General features: G+C 37.2%; 1 protein-coding gene across 5 annotated transcripts in view; it reads right to left on the bottom strand.

Moving 5' to 3' along the window:
• Positions 1-643: 643 nt before the first annotated feature.
• PACSIN2 (protein kinase C and casein kinase substrate in neurons 2) overlaps positions 644-26,207 on the bottom strand; it is a 56,690-nt gene continuing 31,126 nt past the window's right edge. The window contains exons 2-11 of one of the 5 annotated variants that reach the window (XM_057427476.1): positions 25,297-25,408; positions 15,309-15,465; positions 14,372-14,607; positions 13,513-13,668; positions 12,259-12,434; positions 10,244-10,364; positions 7,978-8,102; positions 7,144-7,260; positions 6,041-6,237; positions 644-2,488 (exon numbers count right to left, since the gene is read on the bottom strand). In XM_057427476.1, coding sequence (XP_057283459.1) covers positions 2,376-2,488; positions 6,041-6,237; positions 7,144-7,260; positions 7,978-8,102; positions 10,244-10,364; positions 12,259-12,434; positions 13,513-13,668; positions 14,372-14,607; positions 15,309-15,465; positions 25,297-25,356 — 1,458 coding nt within the window. In that variant the 5' untranslated portion in view covers positions 25,357-25,408 and the 3' untranslated portion in view covers positions 644-2,375. Of the gene's footprint in view, positions 2,489-6,040; positions 6,238-7,143; positions 7,261-7,977; positions 8,103-10,243; positions 10,365-12,258; positions 12,435-13,512; positions 13,669-14,371; positions 14,608-15,308; positions 15,466-23,536; positions 24,562-24,619; positions 24,887-25,296; positions 25,409-26,207 lie in introns of those variants that run through there. The other 4 variants (XM_057427483.1, XM_057427508.1, XM_057427491.1 and 1 more) reach the window with 4 other exon arrangements.

The following is a 26,207-nucleotide window of genomic DNA, read 5'->3' as shown; positions in this document are numbered from 1 at the left end:
GGTTATGAAATCAGACTTTGGAAGTTTTCCAGACTAGCTCAAAGGCCTGAGCAAGCTTGTCTGAATGCAGAGCTGACTGTGCTTTAATTAGGAAGCCAGACTAGAGACCTCCCTTGGTCCCTCCCACTTGGATTCTATGGTGCGTTGACCAAACTGGACATCCAGCATAAGGTATTTTGTTTAGATTAAAAGATGCAGAATTGATGGGAAAGACGAGATGCAACTTTCAGCTAGCCATCACAAACACTACTACACCAATCACTGCCAGTCAACAAGACAGCTCACAAAAGGAAAATATTCAGATGCTATAAATAGCTTAACTGCTCACCCAAGCTCTACCAGATTTGATTACACCACCGAAAGCAGCATCATGATAGATTCTGCATACACATAAAAGATGCAGTCTCTTTTTCCATAAAGAGTTATGCTGCAATGTCTTGCCAAGAGCCCCTTGCCCAGTGCACTGACTGCACCTCCCCTTTTTTGTTAACAGTAGCACAATGCCACTGATGTAATACTCCTCTTTATGGCCTGCTTAGACAATGCAGATTTTGTCACCTTGAACTGCAGTAAACCGCAGAGATCATTTGATTCATAAGACCATTTCATGTACACTGAAATAGTAAAAGGTGCATTCTGTGTATTTAAGAGATAACAGATTTTATTGTTTTCTAAAATATTTTACAATACAGAGACCCAAACCAGTAATTCCTGACAATTTTAGTAACCGTCTTGTGGATGAACAATCATGTTGGTAAGTTTTCCTTGACAGACATATACATACATCCACTTTCTAAGCCTGCACATTTTGGTTCATTGAAAATGACGACTAAATATATCTATAAGCTCAAAAGCAAACAATAAAATCCAAGACTACCAACAGTGTTTTATAGTTACCTCAAAACAGATTTGTTAGCTTCAAAACAGTGTAGCTTCCTAACATAGCATATCTACTTACCTGATACTTGGGTTTTTGTTTGGGTTTGGTTTTTTTTAAACACAAATCTGCTATAATTTTACAACCCACTTTAAATGTAACAAATGCATACTATTTGACACAATTACAGATGGCCGAGCTGTAATGGCAAACAAAGGTAGATTTTACAGTGTTCTGCTACAATAATCCATGTAAGGACTAAAGCTAGTTTATATTTTGACCCATAGATTTATCCACAAATACAGATTTTGAGTATGTTAGTGTATTTACTGTACTTCTGAAAATCTAATCACAGAATACTTTGTCTATGGTACAGTAATGAATATGGCAGGAAAGCAGATTTAAATATACCTATAATTTAAACTCTTAAAACAGTCTAAATCTTATTGACAAAAAAAGGCTTGATAACTAATAGCCATGCTCTTTATATTTTGGAATATCAAATTATATGTACATATACACAACATAGATAGGCTCTTAATAAAAAGCATTTCATATATTTTACAGTCTTCTCTGTTCAAAAAAATTAGCCTTCACAGATTTAACATTTCAAATCACCCAAAAATCATTAGCAGTTTAAAGGAGATCATCTTTATTCCCTGCAAACATGTGCAGGAAATAGCTACTATTCTGGGGCTTACATATAATTTATCTTTCTTTTGAGTGCCATTTAAGTTCTAGATGGAAAACTCTTAGTTTAAATGTCAAATCACGTAAACAACATTCATAATAGAATCCCAACCCATGACACCTGCAGATAGCTCTGCTACAAATAGCCTTCTGTAACAGATATTTATTACAGTATTTGTTTTACAACTTCAAGCCATGCTGACAACATAGGAAGATTACTATAACATGGAAGGAGTTTTCATTCAGTCAATTGGTGACTAAATCTATGTCATAATTTAAGTATTGATTGATAAATCCAAGCATACAAAAAAGGTGCTTAACTACACAGCATTTAAATAAAAAAATACTGCATCTTTCAGACATCGCTAAGAACAAATAGAAAATTAATTATAATAATCTTTAAAATTCAAGTTGCGAGTTACTGAAGGTCACTTAAAATAACTGATTAAACAAAAGTGAGCGTAAGCCACATACCTAGGGCAGGATGAGGCACAAGCATAGAAATGCAAAAATGTTTAGGATTCACAATAACAGACCACATGGGGAGAAAAAGCTTAAAAATATTTTTCCTATCATAGTATTTTTTCAACCTAACCCCTCTCCTTTGCATTGTGCACAAGCTGTGAAACCAGTATCAAATTATTAGTTCAAGCTTTTGTCTTTAAATCATCATGATTTCGACATCAAGCTCTCGCCTTTCCATTAAAATATATACACTCTATACATCATTCAGCTTCCTCTTACTTTAAATATATACTATACAAGCCTATGAGCTTCTGTAACACTTCTGTATTAGCGTTGTCCTTTGTCACTGGATTGGTTCCACATAGTTTGCTGGGTATAAGCCAACTTGTCCATTGTCCAGGCGTCCTTTGCACCAACCCTGCTCATCTTCATTCTCCATTTTAGTTAACTCATCCCCTGAAAAAAGAAGGAGCATTGTTAATAAACTGTAACCTTTTCAGTAATAACAGGTAGGTAATATGACAGTTATCTGCATGTCCACTGCAGACACGAAGATGCTGTATATGAGCGAATGAATGTCCACTTCAGCCAGGCAAAAGAGGCCACACTTAGTAATAATTATTTCTTTATGTACAACTTATTTGTGTCAATTTTTTCCCCTAGATAAACTGATTCGTGTTTCATCTTAGTTAGCAATAGGAAATACATGCTGAAGATATTACTAACCACAATGCAATCCCAAACGGCTATAAATATACAGTCTTGGTATCATTTAGGAGAACATGAATTAGCCTAGGGACTACAAATTCTTTGGTAGAAATGGACAAGCTTCACATTAAATCCTTGCAAGGTGTCAATCTCCCATAGCTCCTCTGTTAGATAAAAAAGTTAAAGCCTCATCTCCTCCAGTTTCTAAGCTCACCAGAGAGCTAACAGAAGAACATTAGGAAAGTGTTTGGCACTGCAGGCTGTACTTAGCTTATGGAGACATTTTACCACTATTTCTAGTGCGGCAGAATGAGAGAGTGTACAGTTCCAAGCATTCTCTCTACTTCTATGAGGTGCATGTTAATCCAGAGCAAAACCAGTGACTATCAAAAAGCCACACTGCATTAACAGTAAGCCGCAATGCAGTTGCACATGTAGTAGCAGCTAGGGCTTGGAAGCTCACTGATCTTGGAGGTCCATGAAATTATTGCCACTTTTAAGCATCATCTGTATAACAGTTACAGAAAACGGTCTAACAACTGCAATAAAGACATTTATTTATTGTATAAATAAATATACAATAACACATTTTGACAACACTGCATGGACTACATTTACTGCAGCTATTTATTCTCAAAGGCAGAGAGACAGTAGGGTGAGATATACATCTAGTAGATGGTTGCATCCCATCCTGTTACGTGATTATAAAAGCTCTCATAAGATAGGAATAAACAAAGTTATTCTTCCTCTTTGTAAGCCTCCCATAGTCATTTGCCAAGAAAAGGAAAGAAAGAAAAAAAAAAGGCAGAACAAACCGCCAAAAGATGTATGAAGTATTCCATTAATAACAAGGAATTTCATGTATTAAAGTACATTCAATGGACACTATGCAGAATATATTTCTACAGCATGCACCCAGAAGTGATCACAAAAGCTTTGCAGGCAGATTCTTTGAATACCCAAGGAAATCCTATCTGAGGATATCCATGTACATTTAAACCAATCCCTAAAATGCATTAATCCTCTGTTGACAGCTGCTTAGGAGTCTACAGAAGTCTACATAGGAACACAGGCGTGAATACATTTTAAATTGTCTCCTGCACGACCTGGTGAGGTTTTTTTCCTTAGACTTTTTAAGTTCAGTGTAAACCTAGTCACACTAATACCTCTGCCTCAAAACTAAGTTTGACTGCAGCCATTCTGTAATTCAGCTCCTGTAAGTAGATTCTTAGCCTATCATGTCATCCCTTCCCTATGATTGATACAATCATGTAATTTGGTGTTACACTGTACTTTAACGCTCTTCCTTCAAAGGAATTAAGCTATTTTAAATTAAGCATATGTACATCCCACAGTTCATACTCCCTGTACTTCATTTTTACAGACCTCACTCAGAGAGCCACTTGGTTCAAACAGTTTGATGCAAAGTCACACAGCTGGTACTAAAGCACCAGATATCTAACTTTGTATTTAACCTTTACATCTCTGTGTATAAACATTGCATAGTTTTGCTACTGAAAGGCTTGTTACTGTAAACCCTTGGAATGCCACCCTCTTGCTTTACAGGCACAATACACATATTTCAAAAGGATTAGCATACTTCCATCCCCTGCTAAGAAAAAGCAGCATTAAAGTCTACAGAATGAAAAATAATCTTAGCCGCTGTGCATTCCAAAGAAAGCTCCAGATGTTTGCTTACTACTGTCCTTCTGTCAGGGCACAATTCAGCACAGTTAATAGACAAACCAATCCACTGCTCCTCTCCGGAAGCCTACAATTATCTACAAAGAAGAAAAGTCAAATGTCTAGAGGTTTCACTACTGAGAAAGGAGGGAGGCGAGTGGAAGGCAGGAGCACCAACATCTGAGTTGTGGGGCTTTTTAGTTTAAACCACGCAAACTACATTTATAATATGCCCTGGAAAAACACTGTTCTGAGCACCAGCTTGCTCCATAAGCAGATTGGAAGTCTGGCAGTTCACTGCTCAGGTACATCACTGGCTATCAACTTTCAGCTGTAATATCCATCTAAGACTCATAGTAGATGGTGCAGAAGTAGCATACTTCTTGCAAACTCCATCTGAAACGGAAGTAGAACTAGAAGTTATCCTAAACTCTTTCAACACTTGAATCCTTTTTTTCCTCCACGACTAAATCAGTCATTACAGAAGAAAGTAAATGGCAAGCAAACAGGAAAAGGGACAAGATCAACGAGATTAACTGTCTCATCTGCAAAACCTGAAGTTCTGTTTGCTTTTGATAAACTACTCACATGCAATTTTGTTCTGGAATTCCTGGTCGGTAAAGTTTTAATGTGCAGTTTTGAGCACGACAGAAGAACAATTGACTGAAATTAGAGCTTGAAGGCATGATCAGGGCATAGATTTCACCTTTCATCACTAGAGGGTGCTGCCTACGGGCTGGCCGGATCATAAAAAACGAAGTTTCCCACTCTGGGGGCTGAGTAAGCTGCCTGGACACAGCGGCTGGCAGCGCTAGCCCAAGCGAACTGGAGGGCATCCAAGCATCCAAGGCATGCAGCCATCATGCCCTTGTGCCAACTTCGTATGTGTCAAATACTGTGGCATGTGTGTCTCCTGTCAGTTGGATCTATTCTGTTCTATAGCAGTGAGGTAAAAAAGGAATAGGGTATATGGCTCAAGGGAAATGTAACATCCTAAGAAGGAAGATGTATAGTAAGTGTAGCCTAATATAAGATGAAAACAGGTAAAGAGTGTTACTGAGCTTACATTTACTGAGGGGGAATGGAAAGAAAGGAAAAAGTTATCTGTCTATAGTTAAATATTGAACCTTAAAAAGTTAGCACTGTAGGAAGCTGGAGGCCAAAAAAGGGATGCTTCCAGTTTAAACAGAAAAAAAAAAATCAGTTGATCAGATATTGTTTTAAAATTAACTGCTGTGTCTTTTCCTTTAAAAACAACAACTTTATAAAGTTGGGTTAACATTTCTAGACAGCTAAAAGCAGCAGCTGTTCCTGTCACCAAGAAAGAAAAGAAGACAGGACTCTATTAGTTCTGCAACTCATTTTGTTTAATGTAAAACTGTAAGAAAATCTCAAACATGCATCCAAACACATTCCAAACAGATCAGAAATCAGTGCTTCTGAATGGGGGATACTAAGCAGCACTATTGGGAGTGGGGGGGCTTAGGTAGGATATTGCAAGTTGTACATTCAGAGGACAGGTACAACTTCAGAAAATAAAAGCTGAAGAGAAAAGAATATTTATCAAAAGGAGAAAGGGGGGGGTGGGGGTGATTTAAGTAAATGCTGTAAACTCACCAGCTTTGAAGCTGAGCTCATCTTGCTCTTGGCCCTCATAGTCATAGAGTGCACGTACTCTCACTTCCATTGCAGGAGAGGTATCTTCATCAAATGGATTAGTGTCTCCATTTGCATCAGTGGAAGAGAAGGGATTGTTGGACTCCTCATCAGACCAATCTGTAGGGTAGCCTTGGTTTTTCTCATAGCTGCTAACACTGAAAACAGATTTTCAATTACTCTTTTCTGCTCTTAAAATAGGAGACTAGAAATACCACCAAGATATGAGTTCCCCTAGTTAAGCTTATCCTCCACTCTAAGGCAGAAAAGCAGCAGCATTCTTGCAATACATTTACAAAGTTAGAAAAAGGCAAAATTAAAAAAGGTATCAAAGACAACCTCCCCATGAACTCCAAAAACTCCTCTACCAATAAGCCTATATAATCAACAGGATTATTTACTCTAGAAGGTTAAAGGTATGCAGATACTAGATGACATGTATAATCTATTATCTGGTTTAGGATAAGACATTGCTTTGCAGAACCTTCCTCCCACATCTCTATGCACCTCTGCAGTAGCCTTCAACACTTTTTGCATGTTGCAATCCACCAATAGAGAAACTTCATTACACTGCAACAACTTGATCATTTAAACAAAAGTTCAGTGTTGAGCATGCACATGCCATTTAAGAGAGTGGTATGACACCCCCAGTATGTGCACTGAAGTAACAGGCAGCTGTTTGAGAAGGTCCTAAACAAAAAGAAAGCAATCATAAAAGCAGACTTATTCAGCAAGAACACACAGAGCAGTAAAGCTCCAGAAGCAGTTGCAGTACAAAAAACCTGTTGGTTTTAACAGTTTACAGGACTGGTAAAGGAAGGAAAAAAAGCAGCAGCAGTTCTGTTAGCAACTGCCAATAACCCCAGTAGTTTCAAACCATAGATCAAGGCAACAGATATGGCATCTGTTAGGAAAGACAAGTTAGGTTACAGTGTTGCTTACATAACCGCTTAAAAGGACTTCATGCACTGACCGGCATAGTGTTACAGAAACCAAAAACAGAAAACCCTGGATAGAGAAAGTGCAAGTGTGAAAACAATTAAAAAAAACAACATTTCACCAACTTTTTGATCTTACTGTCCTCCTTTTCACTGACAGTACTCCCAGTATCTTCTTCATCTTCAAAGGGATTGTAACTTGATTGTACTGACTGCACTGTGTTACTCTGGACACTAAGACTGCTAATTTGGAAAAGAAAGAGCATTATGGTGACCCTATCTGTTTTAGAGTAGAACACTGACACTGGCGTCCCACTATGCAGTTTCTTAGCAGACCCCTTCTCCAGGCAAAAACCAAAACCATAACCAAACAGAAACCCAAATATCTATCAAGGACAGCTTAAGACTCAAGAAAGTTCACAAAATCTCACGCATGATACATTCCTCCAGAATTACAATATCCTTCGTGGACCATAATTTCTTTTTCCTACTGCCTGCAATAAAAGGCAGTGTGATTTTTCTAGCCATTTTCATTTCTTTCTACAGCAATTGATATTAACAATTTTATATTAATCACATCCCAAATACTGAAGCAACTGTTTTGCAATCCAATATCTTAAAGGTCTTTTCTAACGCCATGGATTCTATGATTCTAAGATTCCAAAGTTTAATTGTCATTTCTAGAGATGGGAAGAGAGCAACAGACTTAACTACCAGATCAGCTACAGAAAGTTCAGTTTCTCATTAAGTTTGATCTCTTTTAATTACACTTTGGTCTCTTTAATTAATTAAAGAGAAATATGAAATGGAGAATAATTCAAAAAATACTTTATAAGCTGCAGAATCACATCACAACTAACATCTGGTTGGACAGTGACTTTTTGATCCTATAGAGCTTAGTGTACTTGAAGATAACAATCCTTTCCAATTAGTCTTTTTAGGCATGAAAAAATTAAATACCTGCTATGTTTGTTAGGCTGCGAAACTTGATCTCCTGTCTGATTAATACCAGTTAGAGTCACCCCATCAGAAGCCTTCTTTTTTTCTCTTCTACTGAGAGTGCGATTCAGATCTGCTGACCACTCCTGTCAATAAATGTAAAGCATGATTGAGAAATTTAATTGAACGATCACATTTAGTTTTCAGACTGAGTTACAGAACACAGATTTATACATACAACAGCACAATATGAAAAAAATAAGTTACTTTAAGTGTTTCAGTTATAGTTCTCATCTAGTTCCTACCCTAGAAATGCAAAGCAGTATCTGTGCTACTCACAAAATCCCAAGGTTACCTGTACTACCCTGCTTAGTATTCTGAACACCTTGAAAAGACTGAGAATACCAGACATCTGGCAGACAATTGGGGAAATAAAAGGAGTTGGCCAGTGCAGCTCTTAAAAGTTGTACTGAGAGCGCTCACTGTTTTAAAGAAAGCCAAGACATCTGGCTTTAAAAGGTAAACCTTACATTTAATTTAAGAAGGTATTATAACCTAATTTAAAATGGGGCTTACTTCTCAAGAAGGGCTCCAAGAGTGACCTATGAAGAAGCTAATTTTAAACTTGTGTATCACTTCTCCTGTCCCTAAGATTTGAGCCCTTAAGGTACTTTACATTTAGTGAAACTTACTGTCCTTAAAAGCCATCCGTAAGAATTAAGGCTCAAATCAACACAACTGTTGACAAGACTCATGATGCATTTGTAAAGTATCTCCTCCTTGACGTTCTGAGCCATTCAGATGTTTCAGAAGGCAGACAGACAGGCATGATGAAGCCTAAACACAACTTCTACCTATCAAATCAAATTAAGCTGCCTACTTATATAAAGCAGGAACCCACAGAGAACAAACCGGATTCAAGCAAATATCCTATGCTTAAACATGTTTGATCTCAGAAGCCTTAAAAATAAAAAACACACAGTCAGGAGATAGTTTGCTATACAAAAGATACCATTTCAGATAAGTATTCTTAATACTTAATGGGACACTAAGGTTTTGCAAGTTGCTGTTACTATTGGTTTATACATCAAGCACAGTCAGTCTTCAGTGATTTCTGGCTAACTTTTCAGACATACCTCATTATTTTAACTTTGTATAAATACATATTGGATTTCTGAGTTAGCATACTTTAAAGACCACTGACCTAAGCATATTTGCAGTTTATAATGCAATTTCATATTCATTTGATCATGCTGTTTTGTTTTTTTACTTACGTCATCCTTGCAGCATGTAAATGAGAAAAAACAACTTGATTAGAAACACAGTAACAGTATTTAATCTCTTAATTATAATGTTTACGAAAAAGGATGGTAGTTTCCCCACACGGAAGTAACTGTAGTTCAGCATTTCGGGCAAAGCAACTCTGCAGTAATATTGTAAGTTTTATTTCTCAAGCCTTCTAAACTGAAGTTGGTCAGTATTTTAAAAAGCAACTGCTATTTTCCATTATGGTTAATAAGGGAACAGTGAACACTCCAGAATTGATGCTTCCACTCCATTAATTTAAAACTAGAAATTATTGCAACTAAACCCATGATTCTGGTCAGACAAACTCATCTCTATTACAGCTATGTGATATTCTGGTAGCAAGTTCTGCACTGATACATTTTGGTACTTCTTTCCTGTAGTAGTTAGCAGAATACCACTTAAACCTCCTTTCTTTTGAAGAGGGCATTCAGCAATAAAATTACCAATTGGCTAAGGCTGTTCTAACATAACAACATCGAAAAAAATAGTTAAGATTTATAAATACCAATTTTCAGGACTGAAGTATTTATTTCAAACTTTTTCACTTAAGTCTTTCCTGCCTACACTGTAATTATCTGCTAACAGCAAGCAGATTCAAACTGAAGACTGACACCGAAGGGGAGAAGAATAACACATACAGCTGTCAGGCGTGTATCAAATAAACCACGGCATACTCATTACTTCAGTAATTTTTTAGGTTAAAAAAAACAACCCCAACAAAAAACCAAACCTCACTATAGGAATTTTCTGTTTTACCCCGTTACCTTTAAGTAGGTGTCTGATATAATTAACCTCAAAAAGCTGGGAGATAAGGAGAGCCCAATGGAAATCAAGAAATGAAAACTACTATGACTTGTAAAAGCAACAAAATTCACGGCCAGAAGCCTGAATGTAATTGTTACACCAGAAAGACTATGACAGAGGCAAAGAGAAAAAAAATAGACAAAACAAGTTTGGGTTGTAAATACTGGGACCTTACCTCAAACTGAGGCCAGTTCATTGACATCCCTGGACCTTGATTAGCTCTAAACCACCGCAAGTCTTCAACAGCATCTGCTGTTTTGATATTCTGTTCCAGTTCACGGTAGATGTTTTTGTAACTGCAAAACAAATTTGTCTTCAAATTTAGAATGACGTTTAGAAACATGGCAAATCCCCTAGTCAGGTTTAAAAAACAAAGTAAGTTTGTATTTCAAAGTTCACAATAGTATTCAAATAGCTTATAGCAAGACAGACTTTTTAAAACTAACAGACCTATCAATGACCTGCAAAAAAGGAGTAGTCCAACCAGTAAGCTTGCTGAAAGTTCACAAAACCATAAAATCCTTATTTGCCAGATTTTAGAATTCTGTGGACAATTCTTTAGAATTATGATTGTTGTATAAAGTAACTTCATTGGCTGTCATTAAACGTAGGATATACATAAGAATGAATTTGAATTATTGAATGCCAATCTTGAAATTTTATGAATTTAAAAGATTGTCTACAAGACAGGAGAAACTGTTTTTGTGCTAAGCCCACAGCACTCTGTGAAAACTCCTTTTTAATCCAATGAATCCATAAAAATAAAAATCTCAAACTTGAAATTAAATGAGTTAAACAATTTTCCTCTGCAGGTATAATATCTGCTAACTGCTTTTACTATTTTAGCTCCTCTCTGATTTTACTAACTGTACTATTTAGACAAATGTCAAATAATATAAAAAAGCACCTTACTACTTTTACTTATCTCTTAGGCTAATTGTTTTTCATTAAAGTTGAGTTCTCATAAGTAAAAAGTATTTTACAGAAGTCATGTTGCAGATGAAACTTTGATCCTCTGATCCTGAACCATGCACATGACACATTTGTTCTACAGACAGTGACTACAAATACAACTGCATTTCTGTACAACTGTATTATATAAAAAAAAAAAACAGTATGGTGCAACACAGAGTTTAGAGTATAAAGAGGTTTTAACACAACAGCCACAAGGCTTAAAATAAGAGACAGAGAACTGCTAGTCTGCATTCAAGCTAGAGAAATCAGAGAAAATCCTTTTAGATGGACAGAACCAAGTCGCACCGAATTTAGAATTTGAATTCGTTAGTGCTACATGTCAAGGAGTCAAACTCTCTTAAAATATACTTCCAGATTTCTCAGATTCTATATATTGCTTGACTGCTTTAATACGTATGCAGTATGGTTGGTTCCACACCCCCCACAACCCCATTCATGGCTCTTTGAATGTATTTAAACAACAGAAAGGCTCGTATTTTTAGAGAGAGAATAAATCATTTGGAATGACTCAGTCGCCATCGATTAAATCAACAATAAACTGGAGGTCTACATCCGTAGAAAACAGAGCAAGGCTATTTTCCTGGAGTTTTGTTCTACACTTTTTTTGTTTTGGAGATTTGTTTTACACTTTTGTGCTTTGGAAGAACAAAATACAAGACATGCTTTATACATATGACAGCATAAGGAGCAGACTTTGAACTTAAGATGGACAAGAGTTCAGCAATGGCCAACCAACACATCTTTAACATTTATCTCCTAGTTAAGATAATTCCTTCAGACGGAGGTCTAATATTTTAACAATAAATGCGTTTATACTACAAAGGTCATGCTGTCTCGCACAAACAAATTCTAGATTGTTTTCCACTAAACATGCCAGATACATAATACTCCAAAACCCTCCTTTCCCAATCTTTGATCCAGCATTTTCTGATCCTAAGCTCTGAATCCTTTTGATTTTGGCACACATTTGATTGTAAAAATGCAACAAGAATGAGATCTTGGTTCATTTAACACTGCATTAAATAAAATTAGCAAATGTTAGGGATAGATGCTAATCTGATCTTAGACAAAACAAAGAATTAAGCTCTTTCACTTACACTTCAAGCAAATTGATGTAACACATTAGAAACAAACAGGTTCCAAACTCTACTTGAAGCATGGCTTACTTTTCACTGAAAACTATTCAGCATTAATTTTGAAGTTTTGCAGTTTTACCTTGCAACATTAGACAAATCAAGATGTTTTTGCACTTCCAGTAACACTTCCCGAAAGAAACGTAAACGTTTTTCCTCAAACTGCTGACACTGTTCAAATACCTGCTCCATGTTTTCCATATACTGAGGAGTAGCATTATCTAATTCTTTCAGTGATTTTTCATACTTCTCTTTTGTCTAGGGGTGGAAAAACAAACTGTTAGCAATATATTTTATTACTATCCTACATAACAGACTTATCAATGTAGTAATGGGCAAGATTTAGACCAGAAGTTCCCAAAATGCATTCGCTTTTCATTACCACTGTCCCTATGCTAGGTCACAATAAGTTATTTACCGAAACTGCAGAATTGTTACAATAAAGCTCTAAACCTCTTCTCGGATTTTTAAGAGAAACCATGACAAATGTTATTGTAATATTAAAGATAAAAAACAAGAATCCACACAGCAAGTCAACAGACAGTCTTTCAAGTTACAGGTTGCTTACTTAAAGTTCTCCAAATAACTCCCAAGTGTTATCTATTCTCCTTCAGTATATTTACATAGTCCACTGGGAGTTGTGACAAAAAACCCAAACATTGTATACATCCCTGTGAACATAAATTGCAACTCTGCAAGCTCAGTTAACGGACAGAACCTCAGATGCTACCTAATTTACAGAAATAAGTCAGACAGGCACTAAAAGATTCCACATGACATAACATCAGTCCTTTGGATCACAGGACAGCATTCTCAGAAGGAAAAGATGTCTTTGAAGAAAGTCACACAAGAAAAGCCTCTCTGTACCAGCCTGCTGAGGAGAATGAATGCAATAGAACATCATGTCATAAAGTGTAGTTAGTTATTTAAATGGTTATCCGTGTTCCTAAAAAATAATGCATTCTGCAGTCAAGAATGGCTTCAAGCTCAGATGCTGTCAGTAAATTTTAAGCACCTATCTCACAGCATCTCAAGTGAAATAACCCTCACTACTAAATGAGTAGAACACTGTCTCAGAAGTTCCCTGTCTTGCTCTGCTTTGTTCCTTGCTGAAAGTATTAACATGAAATAGAGGCAATACATTATTAATTCTTCACAGAAGAACTTGGCAGTAACATATGCTTTGGAGAGAATACTATATTTTAGTAAAGAACTGTAACTGAAAGTGAGCTACACCGTAGTCCATGGCAAATTCAGGAAGGAAAAAAAAAAAGGCTTAAATAAAACTATAGGTTAAAATGACTGCATACAAATGGTATGTTAGCATACAGTATACCTTTAGTACATCTTGTTTGCTTCTCTCCACTTTGTCTTGTAATTTCTTAAGTTGTTCAGGATTTAGTGCTGGATCAGCTTTGCTGTTTGTTTCCCTGGATATAGCCAGTTTCTCCTCTTTGCAGGCCGCATGGTACGCTTTCTTTGCTGCTTCCACCTACAAAGTCAATTTGATTATTTGCATCTGGGACAGTTTATACAACAACCATCAACTGAATCTTTCAGCCTTATAATCATGTTGCAATGCCCAAGTGTCAGGTTTTGTTTAAGGATGTTCTCTTTCTTTGGATATTTTTGTTTTTAATTTAGGCCAAGGAACAAACAGTACACAAGAATCAACATAAGGAAAGCACTGCAATACTTATGAATTAGCATTCTCTCACCATAGAAAAATTGTCATTCATGCATATTAGAGAAGTGTGGAACATTCTCAAGAAAAGGTTTACAGAGAGCCCCCACCAGAACGTTCTTCCTGATACCCATGTTCTCCTGCTTCCCTTCTTCTATAAACCTGTTATTTAAGAATATTATGACACTGAAAAAAAAAATAAAATAAAAACCAAACACAAACACTTTCCTCCTGTTCATCTCTTCGAGCAATTTTTAACTTTGAAATGCACGAAATCAGATACTGTTAAAATGATAACTTATATTCCACTTTTCCCAGATTTTCACTGAAGTCACCAAGATTAGGAAAGACCAACAGAAAAATACTTATTTTCAGAAGAGGACAGAAAGCAAGAGATCTGTTTAAGAAAGGAGGGTCCAGCAGAGAGAATAGGGAGTTTACTCCCTTGTAGAGATCTGAGACACGAATATACTATAACATAGGATATCTAATACATAATCTACTGCTGTACCTCTTTCAGCTTTTTTGCCCAAGGTTTCTGAGCTTTCCTAAATCCATCTTCTGCTTCTTTGGTTTCCTTAAATCCTCCCATCATTTGCTTATGAAAGGCTTCCTTCTGCCAGTTCTTGATTTTTTCAAAGTCTTCATTCATCAGTGAACCTTTTACTTCTAGATGTAGTTCACTCACTTTTTCAGCTTCTGACATAAAAGCACACCAAGCCCTTTCTACTGTTCCATACTGTGGGCCTAAACACAACAGAAAGTGTCATTCTCAGTAACCATCACCCACATGGAACTTATATTCCCAAGAAACTATCTGAAGCTATTGATTTATATTCACTTGTAAACAGCAATATCGATGCAAACCTAGAAAATGGAACAATTGCTTTTCAGACAAATTCAGAATCTTACAAATTTTTACACCAGAACAATATTCATTTAGCCTGGCCTCCTTCTCCCTGCACCATGAGTCTCAATATTCTACTTATTACCTCCTTAATGAGCTGATTTCAGCTTCTCAACATGGATAAGCAGAACTATTTCAGATTATATTAAAACGCTATCATATTTGCCTCCATTAGAGCAGTGAAAATGTCTTTTATTACCAGTGTTTCCTCACAGCCACTGCCCCCTCATTATTCAGATACACTTTCAAACTGTGTTCTATACCAGCAGTTACCTAGTAGAAAGAGCTGGTTCTCCAGATGGATTCCAGAACTGAATCTACCTGGATACCTCAACACTGAAGGCAAGATTCATCTGCTTCAGTAAGAAACAAGCAAACCAGCAGAGGAGCAGGGCTTTGTTTGTTTTAAATCAGTAAAAGCTTCGTCATTTGTCACATTATTAAGCCTTTTGCAAAGGCTCAATTACAGGCTAAAAAAGCACACAATTTCTACACTGTACTTACCAAAATAAAGATATACAGAAACCACTTAATACACTACCTTTTTCCACAAGTTGTTTCCACCTTTTTGCCCATTCCGTAAGCTGTTGTGCATAGACCTTCTCTATTCGTGCCCGCTCATGAATACAATTCATAAGATCATTGCAAAGTCTGTGACCGTCATCAATCCGTTTTACTGTCCGCTTGTAATTTCCAACCTATAAAGAGATAAATACTTAACAATTCCTGCTTAAAAGCTCTGAAAATAAATCTCCACCACAAATACTGTTACCTAGGAGAAGATAATCTACTAGCATAAGGTATTTTTTAATTAAACTTAAAACCTAACTGAAACAGTACCAGAGAGGCCACAAGTTCTGTAAAAAAGGTGTTAATTTTAAAAGTGAAACCTTGTTTTATCAGTCCTGCAATGTAATTATCGCAGTCATCACTACTGTTCTGATTATTGCATGGTAATGTTTTAGATAATCAAGATATTCAACACAAATACATTTCCCTCTTCCATGTTATTATTAAGTACCTAATGCCTTACGTTTATGGGTTTAATCTTTCAGGGTCAATAAAATCGCAAAGACATGCAAAGGAGTACTGCAACATCTGTCAAGCATAATAATAATTTCTGTTTAAGAATGCAGCGTGAAAGAAGCATAACCACTATATATACCGGATATGCCCTTTGTTACAGCTGGGCTTCACTGCTGACAAACTAGATAGCAACTATTTCATAGAATCACAAAAGGGTTTTCACTGGAAGAGACCTTAGAGATCATCCAGTTCCAACCCCCCTACCACGGGCAGGGACACCTTCCATTAGATCAGATGCCCCGTCCAGCCTGGCCTTGAACACTGCCAGGGATGGGGCAGCCACAGCTTCTCTGGGCAGCCTGTACCAGCACCTCAGCACCCTCATAGTGAAGAATTTCTTCCTAATGTCTAATCCAAGTCTACCTTTTTCAGTTGCAAATGTATACTGTAGTATTTAATGTGGGAAGATGGTCACAGCAATGACATGGAGCTCCCATACGTAGAATTAACTTGCGAGAAAGAGAGAGCGAGAAAGAGAGAGCGAGAAAGAGAGAGCGAGAAAGAGAGAGCGAGAAAGAGAGAGCGAGAAAGAGAGAGCGAGAAAGAGAGAGCGAGAAAGAGAGAAAGAGAGAGCGAGAAAGAGAGAGCGAGAAAGAGAGAGCGAGAAAGAGAGAGCGAGAAAGAGAGAGCGAGAAAGAGAGAGCGAGAAAGAGAGAGCGAGAAAGAGAGAGCGAGAAAGAGAGAGCGAGAAAGAGAGAGCGAGAAAGAGAGAGCGAGAAAGAGAGAGCGAGAAAGAGAGAGCGAGAAAGAGAGAGCGAGAAAGAGAGAGCGAGAAAGAGAGAGCGAGAAAGAGAGAGCGAGAAAGAGAGAGCGAGAAAGAGAGAGCGAGAAAGAGAGAGCGAGAAAGAGAGAGCGAGAAAGAGAGAGCGAGAAAGAGAGAGCGAGAAAGAGAGAGCGAGAAAGAAAAAGTTGCTCAAAGTACAAGCTACAAAGCATGAGGATATGGAGAAAAATGCACACTACATAATGAAATTTCATTATTTAATTAACTCCCCCCCTTCCATTTGTGCAAATACACCAACATGGAATCACCAACCTAGACAACTGAAGGGAAAAAACCTGATACTGCTCCCAGAATAATGTTTCTGCTCATTTCAAGGTCACTTGGGTTGACTTTGTAAACATTAAACAAGACGTAAGAACCTGGTTAACAGAATTTGCACAGCCTATTAAATATCACATTCTTATCTACCCTAACCACCTGACTGAAAAATAAAGATTAGCAATAAGGCTGTAGCTTAAATATTCAAACACTTCAAGCATGTTTGTAATTTTTACATTTGAATCGTATCCAATTCACATCTTAAACACAGGAAATCACCCAACTTCAGGTCTGCATTTATTCAGAATTTTGTCAGCAGATGTAAAGGCAAGCCATCTGCTTGAGGAAAAACTCCTCAAACTACATAGAGAAATAACCCTAAGAGGGGGAAAAGCCTGTATTAAGTGCTGGGAAAATAAGTGACTGCTGATAAATACAGGCATATGTTAGGACTCCTGACCAAAGCTGGGGAGAAAGAAGAAACTGAAGCCTGTAATAACAGGACAAAACCAATTCCTCATTTTTTCTTTTGAGACAGTGGTCTCAAAGGATTCATTTGGACATGTTTTTGGTTTGGGGCTAGATCCATTTCAACAAATCAAAGAAATTTAGGTAGCATCTAAGAAAAATGTTAGTTTACAGTCACTGATTTGTCTAAATCATGTTAAGAAAAAATAAATGTACACATACAACCCCTGCTTTTTTGAAGGTAGGAAGGTGTCACCAAAAATCAAGACAATCAATGCATCCATGTCAAAACATATTTTCTCTGGTAACAAGAAAGTATGAAAAATAACCTCAGATTTTCAGGTTAAATAGAAATTAAGGAGGCAGTTTTAAACTAGCACCATAAGCTAAGAAACATACATATGTAATCAAAGCATTAAGAAAATCAGGTACTTCAAAGAATACTTTCTAAACCCAATCATTCATCTGCTCAAAATCACTCCAGCTGTAGGTTCACAGCCACGCAGACTGTTAAAACAGGTTATACTAGCTTGGCACAACTACTGAAGCATAAATGCGTGTCTCTAGTTATGTGCCCAGGGATTTACGTCTGTAGCATGAACATTTCCTTTCATAAATCTCCACTATTAAATTAGCATTTTAAATGCTAATATTGAATGGGAACTGGCTGCCTCATGGTATTTTTAATGCTTTAATTTTGTGTTGTCTGAGCAAATTCTAACCTCATGGTAATACCTAGCAGTTGCCAAATCTCGGGCAGGTATTTTGAGAACTGAATTTAGCCTACCTATCATGGCACACTCACTATTGTCACATAAGGCCACGCATAAGGCCAGGTCAAAAAGAACTGCATGCAAACCACAGATAATTCACCCATGCTACCTCCTTCTCAGGAGGACTGAAGGAACTGGCATTATAGAAACAGTATAGAGAAGAACCAGGCCTACAATACTACAGAATGACAACCCTGTATTCCAAACAACGCCTTTATACTGACACTTTCAAACAGTTTCATACTGCTTTATGAAACAGTAGTTTAAAGCATGTTGGGCATCACATTCAACTTTCATGCCCTAGGAGGAACTTTGCTAGAACTCTGGAAATGCAGCATTTTCCTGTGTTTCATGACACAGGATATAGGTTATATACTTTGCATTTAACATTTTAGAATGATAAATGTTAAATAAATCTAGTGGTTTATTTAAAAAATACATTTTAAGGGTACGGATGATGCATGGAGAAAAAACAAACAACAAAATCACTTCTCTGAGAAGTGGAATGTGCAGCCTGCCACTGCAGGAGGCAGACTTGAAGGTACAAGTGCAGAAGGTATTTAGACCACAGAGCCAAGGGAAAAGAACTCTAGTCTTTACGCAGCTAAGGAACTACTAGATTAACTATAGTTAAGTTAAAAGAATTAAATTCAACGCCTATAAGCACACTAAAGACGCACTGGATTCTGAAGAAGCACATGACTTAATATATTGTTTTATTCAAGACTATTTGCTCCAATTCTTGAGGTAGACTGCAATCATTCTGGAAGACTTGCCCCCTCACAGGAAGTATGTGAGCTGAAGCAAAAATGACAGTCTTTTATTTGTAGCAAATGACCAGGAAAAATGAAAATAAGAATACCCTGTTTCAGTCAAAGCCACAGCCACATAATGCCTTCCAATTTCCACATTTCTCAACTAGCACTGTACATGAACACAGAATTTTGCCAGTTAGAATAACTTTCTGATCATTCTGAGCATTGGGCTATTTCCTGTTAAACAGGCAGCAGACAACTAAAAGATGAAGTTCTACAAGTGAAACACTTGTTTCAAGAAGATAAGTTGCAAGATTATAAACTTTCTTACAGTTTCAAGAATAAGAGATATTTAAAAACCTATATCCAGCTTTCATTTAGCATCAACACCTGACCCATCTGAAAGACATTTTATTACACAGTATGACATTCAGTTGCTGTTTATCCTTACTTGACAGAAACATGTCAAAAGGAAATCGCCACAAGAGTTTATTTCTTCAAAATACAACTCTAATGGTAACTTTGATGCAATCAGGGAATTCTGTGAAAATTTTGATTCAGTTTTGTGTGTCGTGTGTCGTCGTTCCCCCCTCCCCCCCCCCAATTTGAGTTAATCACCAGTTTCCTCTTTTCCACTGGAAAAAAAAAAAAACAACTGAGCTTTGCTATTAATAAGCTTTGGTTGATCCTATTTTGCTCCATTTATTTCTTACAGACATTACAGATGCCTTCAGATCTCCATTTTGCTTAGTCAAGAAAACATCCCTTCTCATTTTGATATTTCCTTTCATGTACAAAGACAGTGATGTCACCTCAAATCCTTTGTCAAATCTCAGATTTAGAGAATCTAATAGCCAGAATAAAAACACACAAGCACACTGTGATGAGGCATTTAGCATCCTTTGTGACCCCCAGTGCAATAACATAACCAAGCACTGCTGCTGATATCATCTTTAGTGGGAATATTTAAGAGCTTACAACCTCATTATTTTACAATTTCACAGCCCTAAACACAAGGGGAGGGTAGTCTTAAATTATGTAGGCTCCTTTATCTCAACTAATATGACTTTTTCTTTTTAGCATATGCATTGAGCAGAGTAAGAGCCTATAAAGAGTTAAACACACTTACCTGGTTTTCTGGTACACCGAATGAAAAATTAGAATATTTCAATTCATTAGCAGCCCAAACATTCAGCTATTGCTACGCTTCAGTCAGTTAATTCTAATATATCATGATAATCCTCGCAACCACAAATATTTCAGGAGTTTCAAATGCCTGGAGAAATATGTGATGGCACCTCTTTCTCCAAGTTTGTCTAGTTTATTCATAACTAATCAGTCTTTATGAACTGGAAACATGTGAAAGAAAGTCACCACAGCATACAACAGGGTTGGGTTTTTTTTAGGGAGGCAAATAGGCAGTAAACACAATAATGAGCTTTGAAGGCTCATAGACAAACCCATGAATACTGATGGCCAATATGGGGACACAGTACTTCCAGCATTCCATTTAACAATGAGCCCAATTTCTTTCCAGCTACATCAAACAAGGTTTCCAAGCACTCCAACCAGCATTAACATTTGTAATATTGTGGGGTTTTTAATTAAATAGAATTATCTTGGTGCATAATTAGCACATACACAGTCCAAGTACCTATGAGCACTATCTCTATGTACGTTTTCCTCTACACATTCACCACTGGTTGACAGAAAAATCCTGAGGAAGCTCTTAAATCCACAAAATCTAAAGCCAAGCATACTAGTAAGCAAACACCTGGCAATGTAAATGGAGAATACTGTTGCTCAGTATTAGGAGGAAAAAAAAAAGCGTATAGGAGATGACAGGAATCTACTATTGCAGACTCCAAATATTTTTAAAATGAAAAAGCAAAACAGAACAGTGTTTCATTAGCAAAAAGCATTCACTGACAAGTAACTGAAATTCCCCAACACAGGAATACTTCTCCAGTACTCAAGAGTGAGTTTTGGGAGATTCTCCCTCAAATTCCCTGCATCTAATCCCACTCCCCCCAACCAAACAGACACCTCATGTAGATGCTGGCTGACAGCAGCAGGCATTAAGCACTGGTACGGGGAGTACCAAATGGGCAGGACCAAGACCATCTAAGCAGACAGCTTAGATAGGAGGCATGTCCCAGATCAGCTGCTTCTGCTATCCTGACTTTTGGGCTTGGGCTTTGCTTTGGGGTTTGCAGGGGTGGGGGGAAGAAGAATGGGAATGCATATGATAGCATCCATATAACTCATCCAAACTACATATGGGACCAATTTCACCTTTCTGAACAAGATGAAACTCTTATCTTGCTAGTGGATATCTCAGCAAATACTCCAGAATGCAATGAAAGCCATGTGCTCCGCACCTCAAAATGCACACCAGGTCCTGTCCTCCAAGGGCCAAGTTAAAGGCTTAAGTTCATAGAGCTAATGCCAGCTGTCAGTTTAGCAGCTATTCAGAATGGCTATTTTCATTTGAGTAAGCAGGTGTTTTTACAGGACAGTTAAATAGCCCTGCAATAAATGGAGGGCTCATATTGCTGAAGCTAGCAGAAAATCAGGGAGAGTAAGGACGCGCATCTAGGGTATGAGTGGCACACAGCCTGTGAGGGACCTACAGTTCATTAGAAGTAAGTGCTTCCACAGGCAAGGTAGCTGTTCCTTTTGATGTCTTACTTTGCAGGATACGCACACACTTCTACTTTGATCTCTAGGAACACTTACTCATCGTTGTTCTTACCTTCACTGGCATCTGAGTGAACGATAGCATTGGTCTCTGCTTGCTCAAGGCATTTTTCTTTTAATATGACCATAATAGTGATCAGCAATCATAAGGCCAGAGCCAAACCAACCAAACACATCAGAAAATTGGCCTTCCATTCATTAATATACCAAATTCTTTCATATGCATTTCAAAACTACTTCAGTAGAACAAAGACAATAGGGTTGTCCATTTCTTGTGTTTTACTGAAGCAATGCAATTCTGGAACCAGCAGTTCCACCACAGTCTGGTTTTGGATGCAAGTGGCACAAATGATTATGATAAACTAACATGTATTTATGGCAGTCATGCAAATGCTTTAAGGGTCCATATGACAGATAAGAAAGAAATACAGGGGGGTTCAAATTGCATGTCAAGATCCAAATTTTCCACTTTCCCTTGGAAAAGTTGCTTCTATCCTGCTCCAGGCTATCAGCAATAATCTTTTGATTACTCAAAGCCACCCTTGTCAGCTAAGCAACACAGATGAAGGTATTCTTTCTTGAAGCATGTCAACAAGACTACTTGGTTTTAAATTTCTACACTAAGAGAGAGCCATAAGCTTAATCAGATACATCAAGGTACTTGTAGGCCTGTTAGGAAAATGAACAAAGAGAAAGAAACTTCCATTTTTTATGTTAAGTCATTACTACAACCCAAACAACTCCTCCACTGTTATGGTTGCAATTATCTTTCAGAATGTCTTCTTATTTTGTAATCCCTTGCTCTCTAAGCAACCCTACGTGAGAAAATGTTCTCTGTCTGCAAAAGTACTTTTATTTGGTAAACAATTGGACAAATTAGAGGAAAATAAAATACCTGTCCTTCTAAAAAAGATTTATCATCTTGCTAGAAGACAAAAAGCTTTTAGTAGTTGCTTGGGTTAACTAAATGCAGAAAAAAATGCACAATTTAATTGTGAAAGCTGCTTCTATTTCTGTTTCATGCTAAAGGACTACATATAATTCTGAAAGCCTCTTTTCTTCAGCTGGATCAGCTGTTCTGATCAAGATACTATTCAGGTCTTGTCCTACCCAAATTTTTTGACATAGATCTATAGTAAGTCAACACCAAGAACACAAGTCCAAACAGTAACTTCTCCCATTCCCTTTCAACAAGACAACTATTTCCCAATCACAAATCTGAACCTGATAACAATATCTGTGCAGTAATAAAAAAATACTAGGATTTAAAGGGAACAAATTACTATTCGCATTGGATTTCAAGCACTGAGCTTCACCTCAGTGCCAGAACTGGAAGTTTCCATGAACAGTACTGAAATAGTAACCTCATAAAAAAAAAAAAAGGCGTTTCATAGATGAAGTAACCTGTACTGACTGCTCCATGCACAGTGTGAACGTATGCAACCAGACAAGGTTAGAGCAGCAAGTTTAATACTATTCAACCATATAATATAGATTCACATTTGTAAGCGTGAGCAAACTGCTAGTAATTGTCTTACAAGGAACCCTAGCAAAGGCAGTGATAACTCCAAAAGAAACCAAATGCTTCTAGAACTGGAAAGCTGATTAAAAACCAAGCGGTTTATTTCCTAGAGACAACGTTTTATGAATTTTCTGTCAAATGCAATGGCAAAAACTTTGAAGTTGGTTCCTCAACATTTTATTAAGAACAGCTCTGATCAGCTCAACAGAACATCAACATTCAAGAAATACAAGCAGTTTAGTTTCAAAGATATGCAGTGAGCAAGAAACAGTTTCCACAGTAAGTTCTTCAGATGGTTCCACATCCAGCCACCTCACCCTTTCCTAAATGTCTTTCAATAAAAAGATGGGGTTTGCAGCACACTCCAAAAGTAAATAAATTTGAGCTATTTTGGAGCCTTAGGGAACAAACTCAAAAGCTCACCCTGCCAGATTGTCTCTTCTGTGCCATGGCCAGGTTTAAATACATTCACTGCTTTCAGCTGTGGCAGTAAAACACAGCAAAGTGGCTTTCAAAAAACTACAGGCTGTCTTTAAAAACAAATGAAAAACCTATTGCATCAGGTATCTTAAAAAGCATCTGGCGAAATGGTGAGAATGACAAAATCTCCGGTAACAATACAACTTCCCAATCGATTAAGAGTTCTTCACTTCCTGTTACCTGAGGCCGGAAGTATTGAGACTAGCATTCCAGAGACACCGCATCTTTTCTAATCAAGTCAGACAGAACATGTTGGTCAAAGCAGTTTAGTTATCCATTATGAAAGATTAAGACTGGAATTCAAAGTTACAGTCTTCAGAAACAGCGTAACTTATTCAGAACATATGGAAAAAGGACATGTTTTACACTAAAATTCAGCCCACCCAGAAAGCTGCCTCAGCATAAAACAAAACAGAATAGCTGAAGTTAGAAAGAACTTCTGAATATCATCTAGTCCACCCCCCTGCTCAAAGCAGGTCTGATAGGTCAGATTGCTCAGGACTATCTTCAGCTGAGTCTTAGACACCCCCGAAAGCAAAGGTCCCACATCCTCTCTGCAGACACACTACAGAGTACCCTTACAACAAAATAGGTTACGACTTAGAATTCAGTTATTTCTCAGTAATTCAGTAATATATCACTTTATAAATAGGATAGACACATTTAATACGATAGTAAATATGTCTCCTCAAAAAAATGTTAGTTGTCTACTAAACAAGAACCTCACTGGCATTAGATCTTTTAGATAACGTATCGAAAAATAATGGGAGATCTGCATCAAAACACAATATGCCCTCACTGCCACCAACACAGGTTAGTGATCTAGGAAAGCCTTCATTTCAAAGGTAGCACAATGTTAGGTCACCAAACCCAGATGTCTTACATCGGTCTCTGATAACAGAAATATTCAGACACTTTCCCCCTAGCCATTTTCATATTTGCTATAAGAGCTCAAAAGAGCTCCCAGTCACATGGCAGAAGTTTGCCCTACTGAATACAGTTCATCTGGACAGAACTGGTACTTACCTCTAATTATGACAGCACTGACACTGTCACACCTTTCTTTTTCTTGCAACAAGCTTCTTTTTTTTTGTAAAATGCTTCCTGCATTATGAAGTTTGCTCTCTTTAAAGCTTAATCGAATTATCGTAACATCTGAAAGCCTTCTTCCAATTGGGGCAGCACAAGCTACTGATACTACAATGTGCTTTGTATTATCATTCTGCATGCATGCTCTTACATTGGGATAAGCGTAAGATATTGTCTCTCAAAGTTTATACTTATATCTAGACAAACAGGAGACATGCAGTACAGTCACACACTGTATTTGTAATTTATGCATGCTTACAGTAGCCTTTAACAGTTAATTTAGCTCTAACATTGATTAGTCAACCCTCTTGGTCATTTTAAAAACTACTCACCCACAGCTCTCTTCAACAAGTGACACTGACAAAGGTTCAATTCCGAATGGCATACCCTATGCAAATGGATGATTCTCAAGTTTGGGCCAGTTAAAAACCCTTGACAGAACTAGGCCAAAATCTAAAAGGTCGTTTCGACCCTGAAGGCTGTTTCTGCAGATCACAATAACCAAAAGAGACTTCTATTGCAGCTCTTTCCACAGTTTACAATGTACAAAATACATTTTCTATGATAATAGTAAGACGTAAAATAAAAATATTGTGATAAAATATTAGGGTTACCTCCCAGAAGCTATCACTAGAAACTTCTACTCCAACAGAATCATCATATGAGCCAGACATTTCTATGTATGGAGAGCTTGTAAATATTCAGATCTTAAAACACTTTCAGAATCTGTAAAGAGAGAAAAAATATTTATGAGCATTATTAATGAAAAACAGTTATCAAAAGAGAAATGAAGTTAGGTAACATCCTTCAATTTCTTGATATCTAGGTATGCCAAATAAAAACAACACAGGGCATGCAGATAAGTGCATTTCATAACAGAACACTGTTCTACCACACAAGTTCTTGGCTCTTGCCATCATCGCATTTGTTGTCCAGAACGTGTTCAGTCCATCTGTCTATACAACATTTCAAACTGCTGATTTTATTTTGTCATAAAATTTCTTATTATAACAAAAGAAAAATAAAAAGATTTGCAGCATGATGCTTAGTCGGTAAGTATTCTATTTCAAAGCATTCCAGAAGAGGCAATCAATTGACCTTCGCTACCGCTACCATAGCCTGCACTGATTCCTATTCCTTTTTCAATCCTGTTATATCATTTAACCAAATGCAAATATTTAAGGGCAAAACAACTTGCTGCTTTAAATAAAAGTCCTCTTTCAGAAGGAAGATGTTTTATTTCTGTAAGAATTTTAGATTCAAATCATCCACTTGAAAGCCAAGGGCATCTACAAATACAAAACAGAGCTTCCTTCACACTGTAAAGCAAAACCAACATGAAGAGCATTGCAGCTATGTAAGTAGCAGGAGACAAGACCAGCCTCCTTCCCCAAAGTCTTAGTACAGTTTATGATACTCAGACAGCCTGTTATCTCACCCAGCCAGCTGTGACTAGATCTCTTACTGAGCTAGTAACCGAGCTACTTGTCATCTTCTTGCCACAACTGTTGTGCATTTTAAAGCA

The sequence above is a fragment of the Pezoporus wallicus genome, unplaced genomic scaffold, assembly GCF_028554395.1.
Source record: "Pezoporus wallicus isolate ANWC-B61680 ecotype Strahan unplaced genomic scaffold, APGP_CSIRO_Pwel_v1 scaffold_3294, whole genome shotgun sequence".
In the NCBI taxonomy this organism is placed as follows: domain Eukaryota; kingdom Metazoa; phylum Chordata; class Aves; order Psittaciformes; family Psittacidae; genus Pezoporus; species Pezoporus wallicus.
The sequence above is the reverse complement of the archived record's forward strand: the minus strand, read 5'-3'. Positions and strand labels throughout refer to the sequence as shown.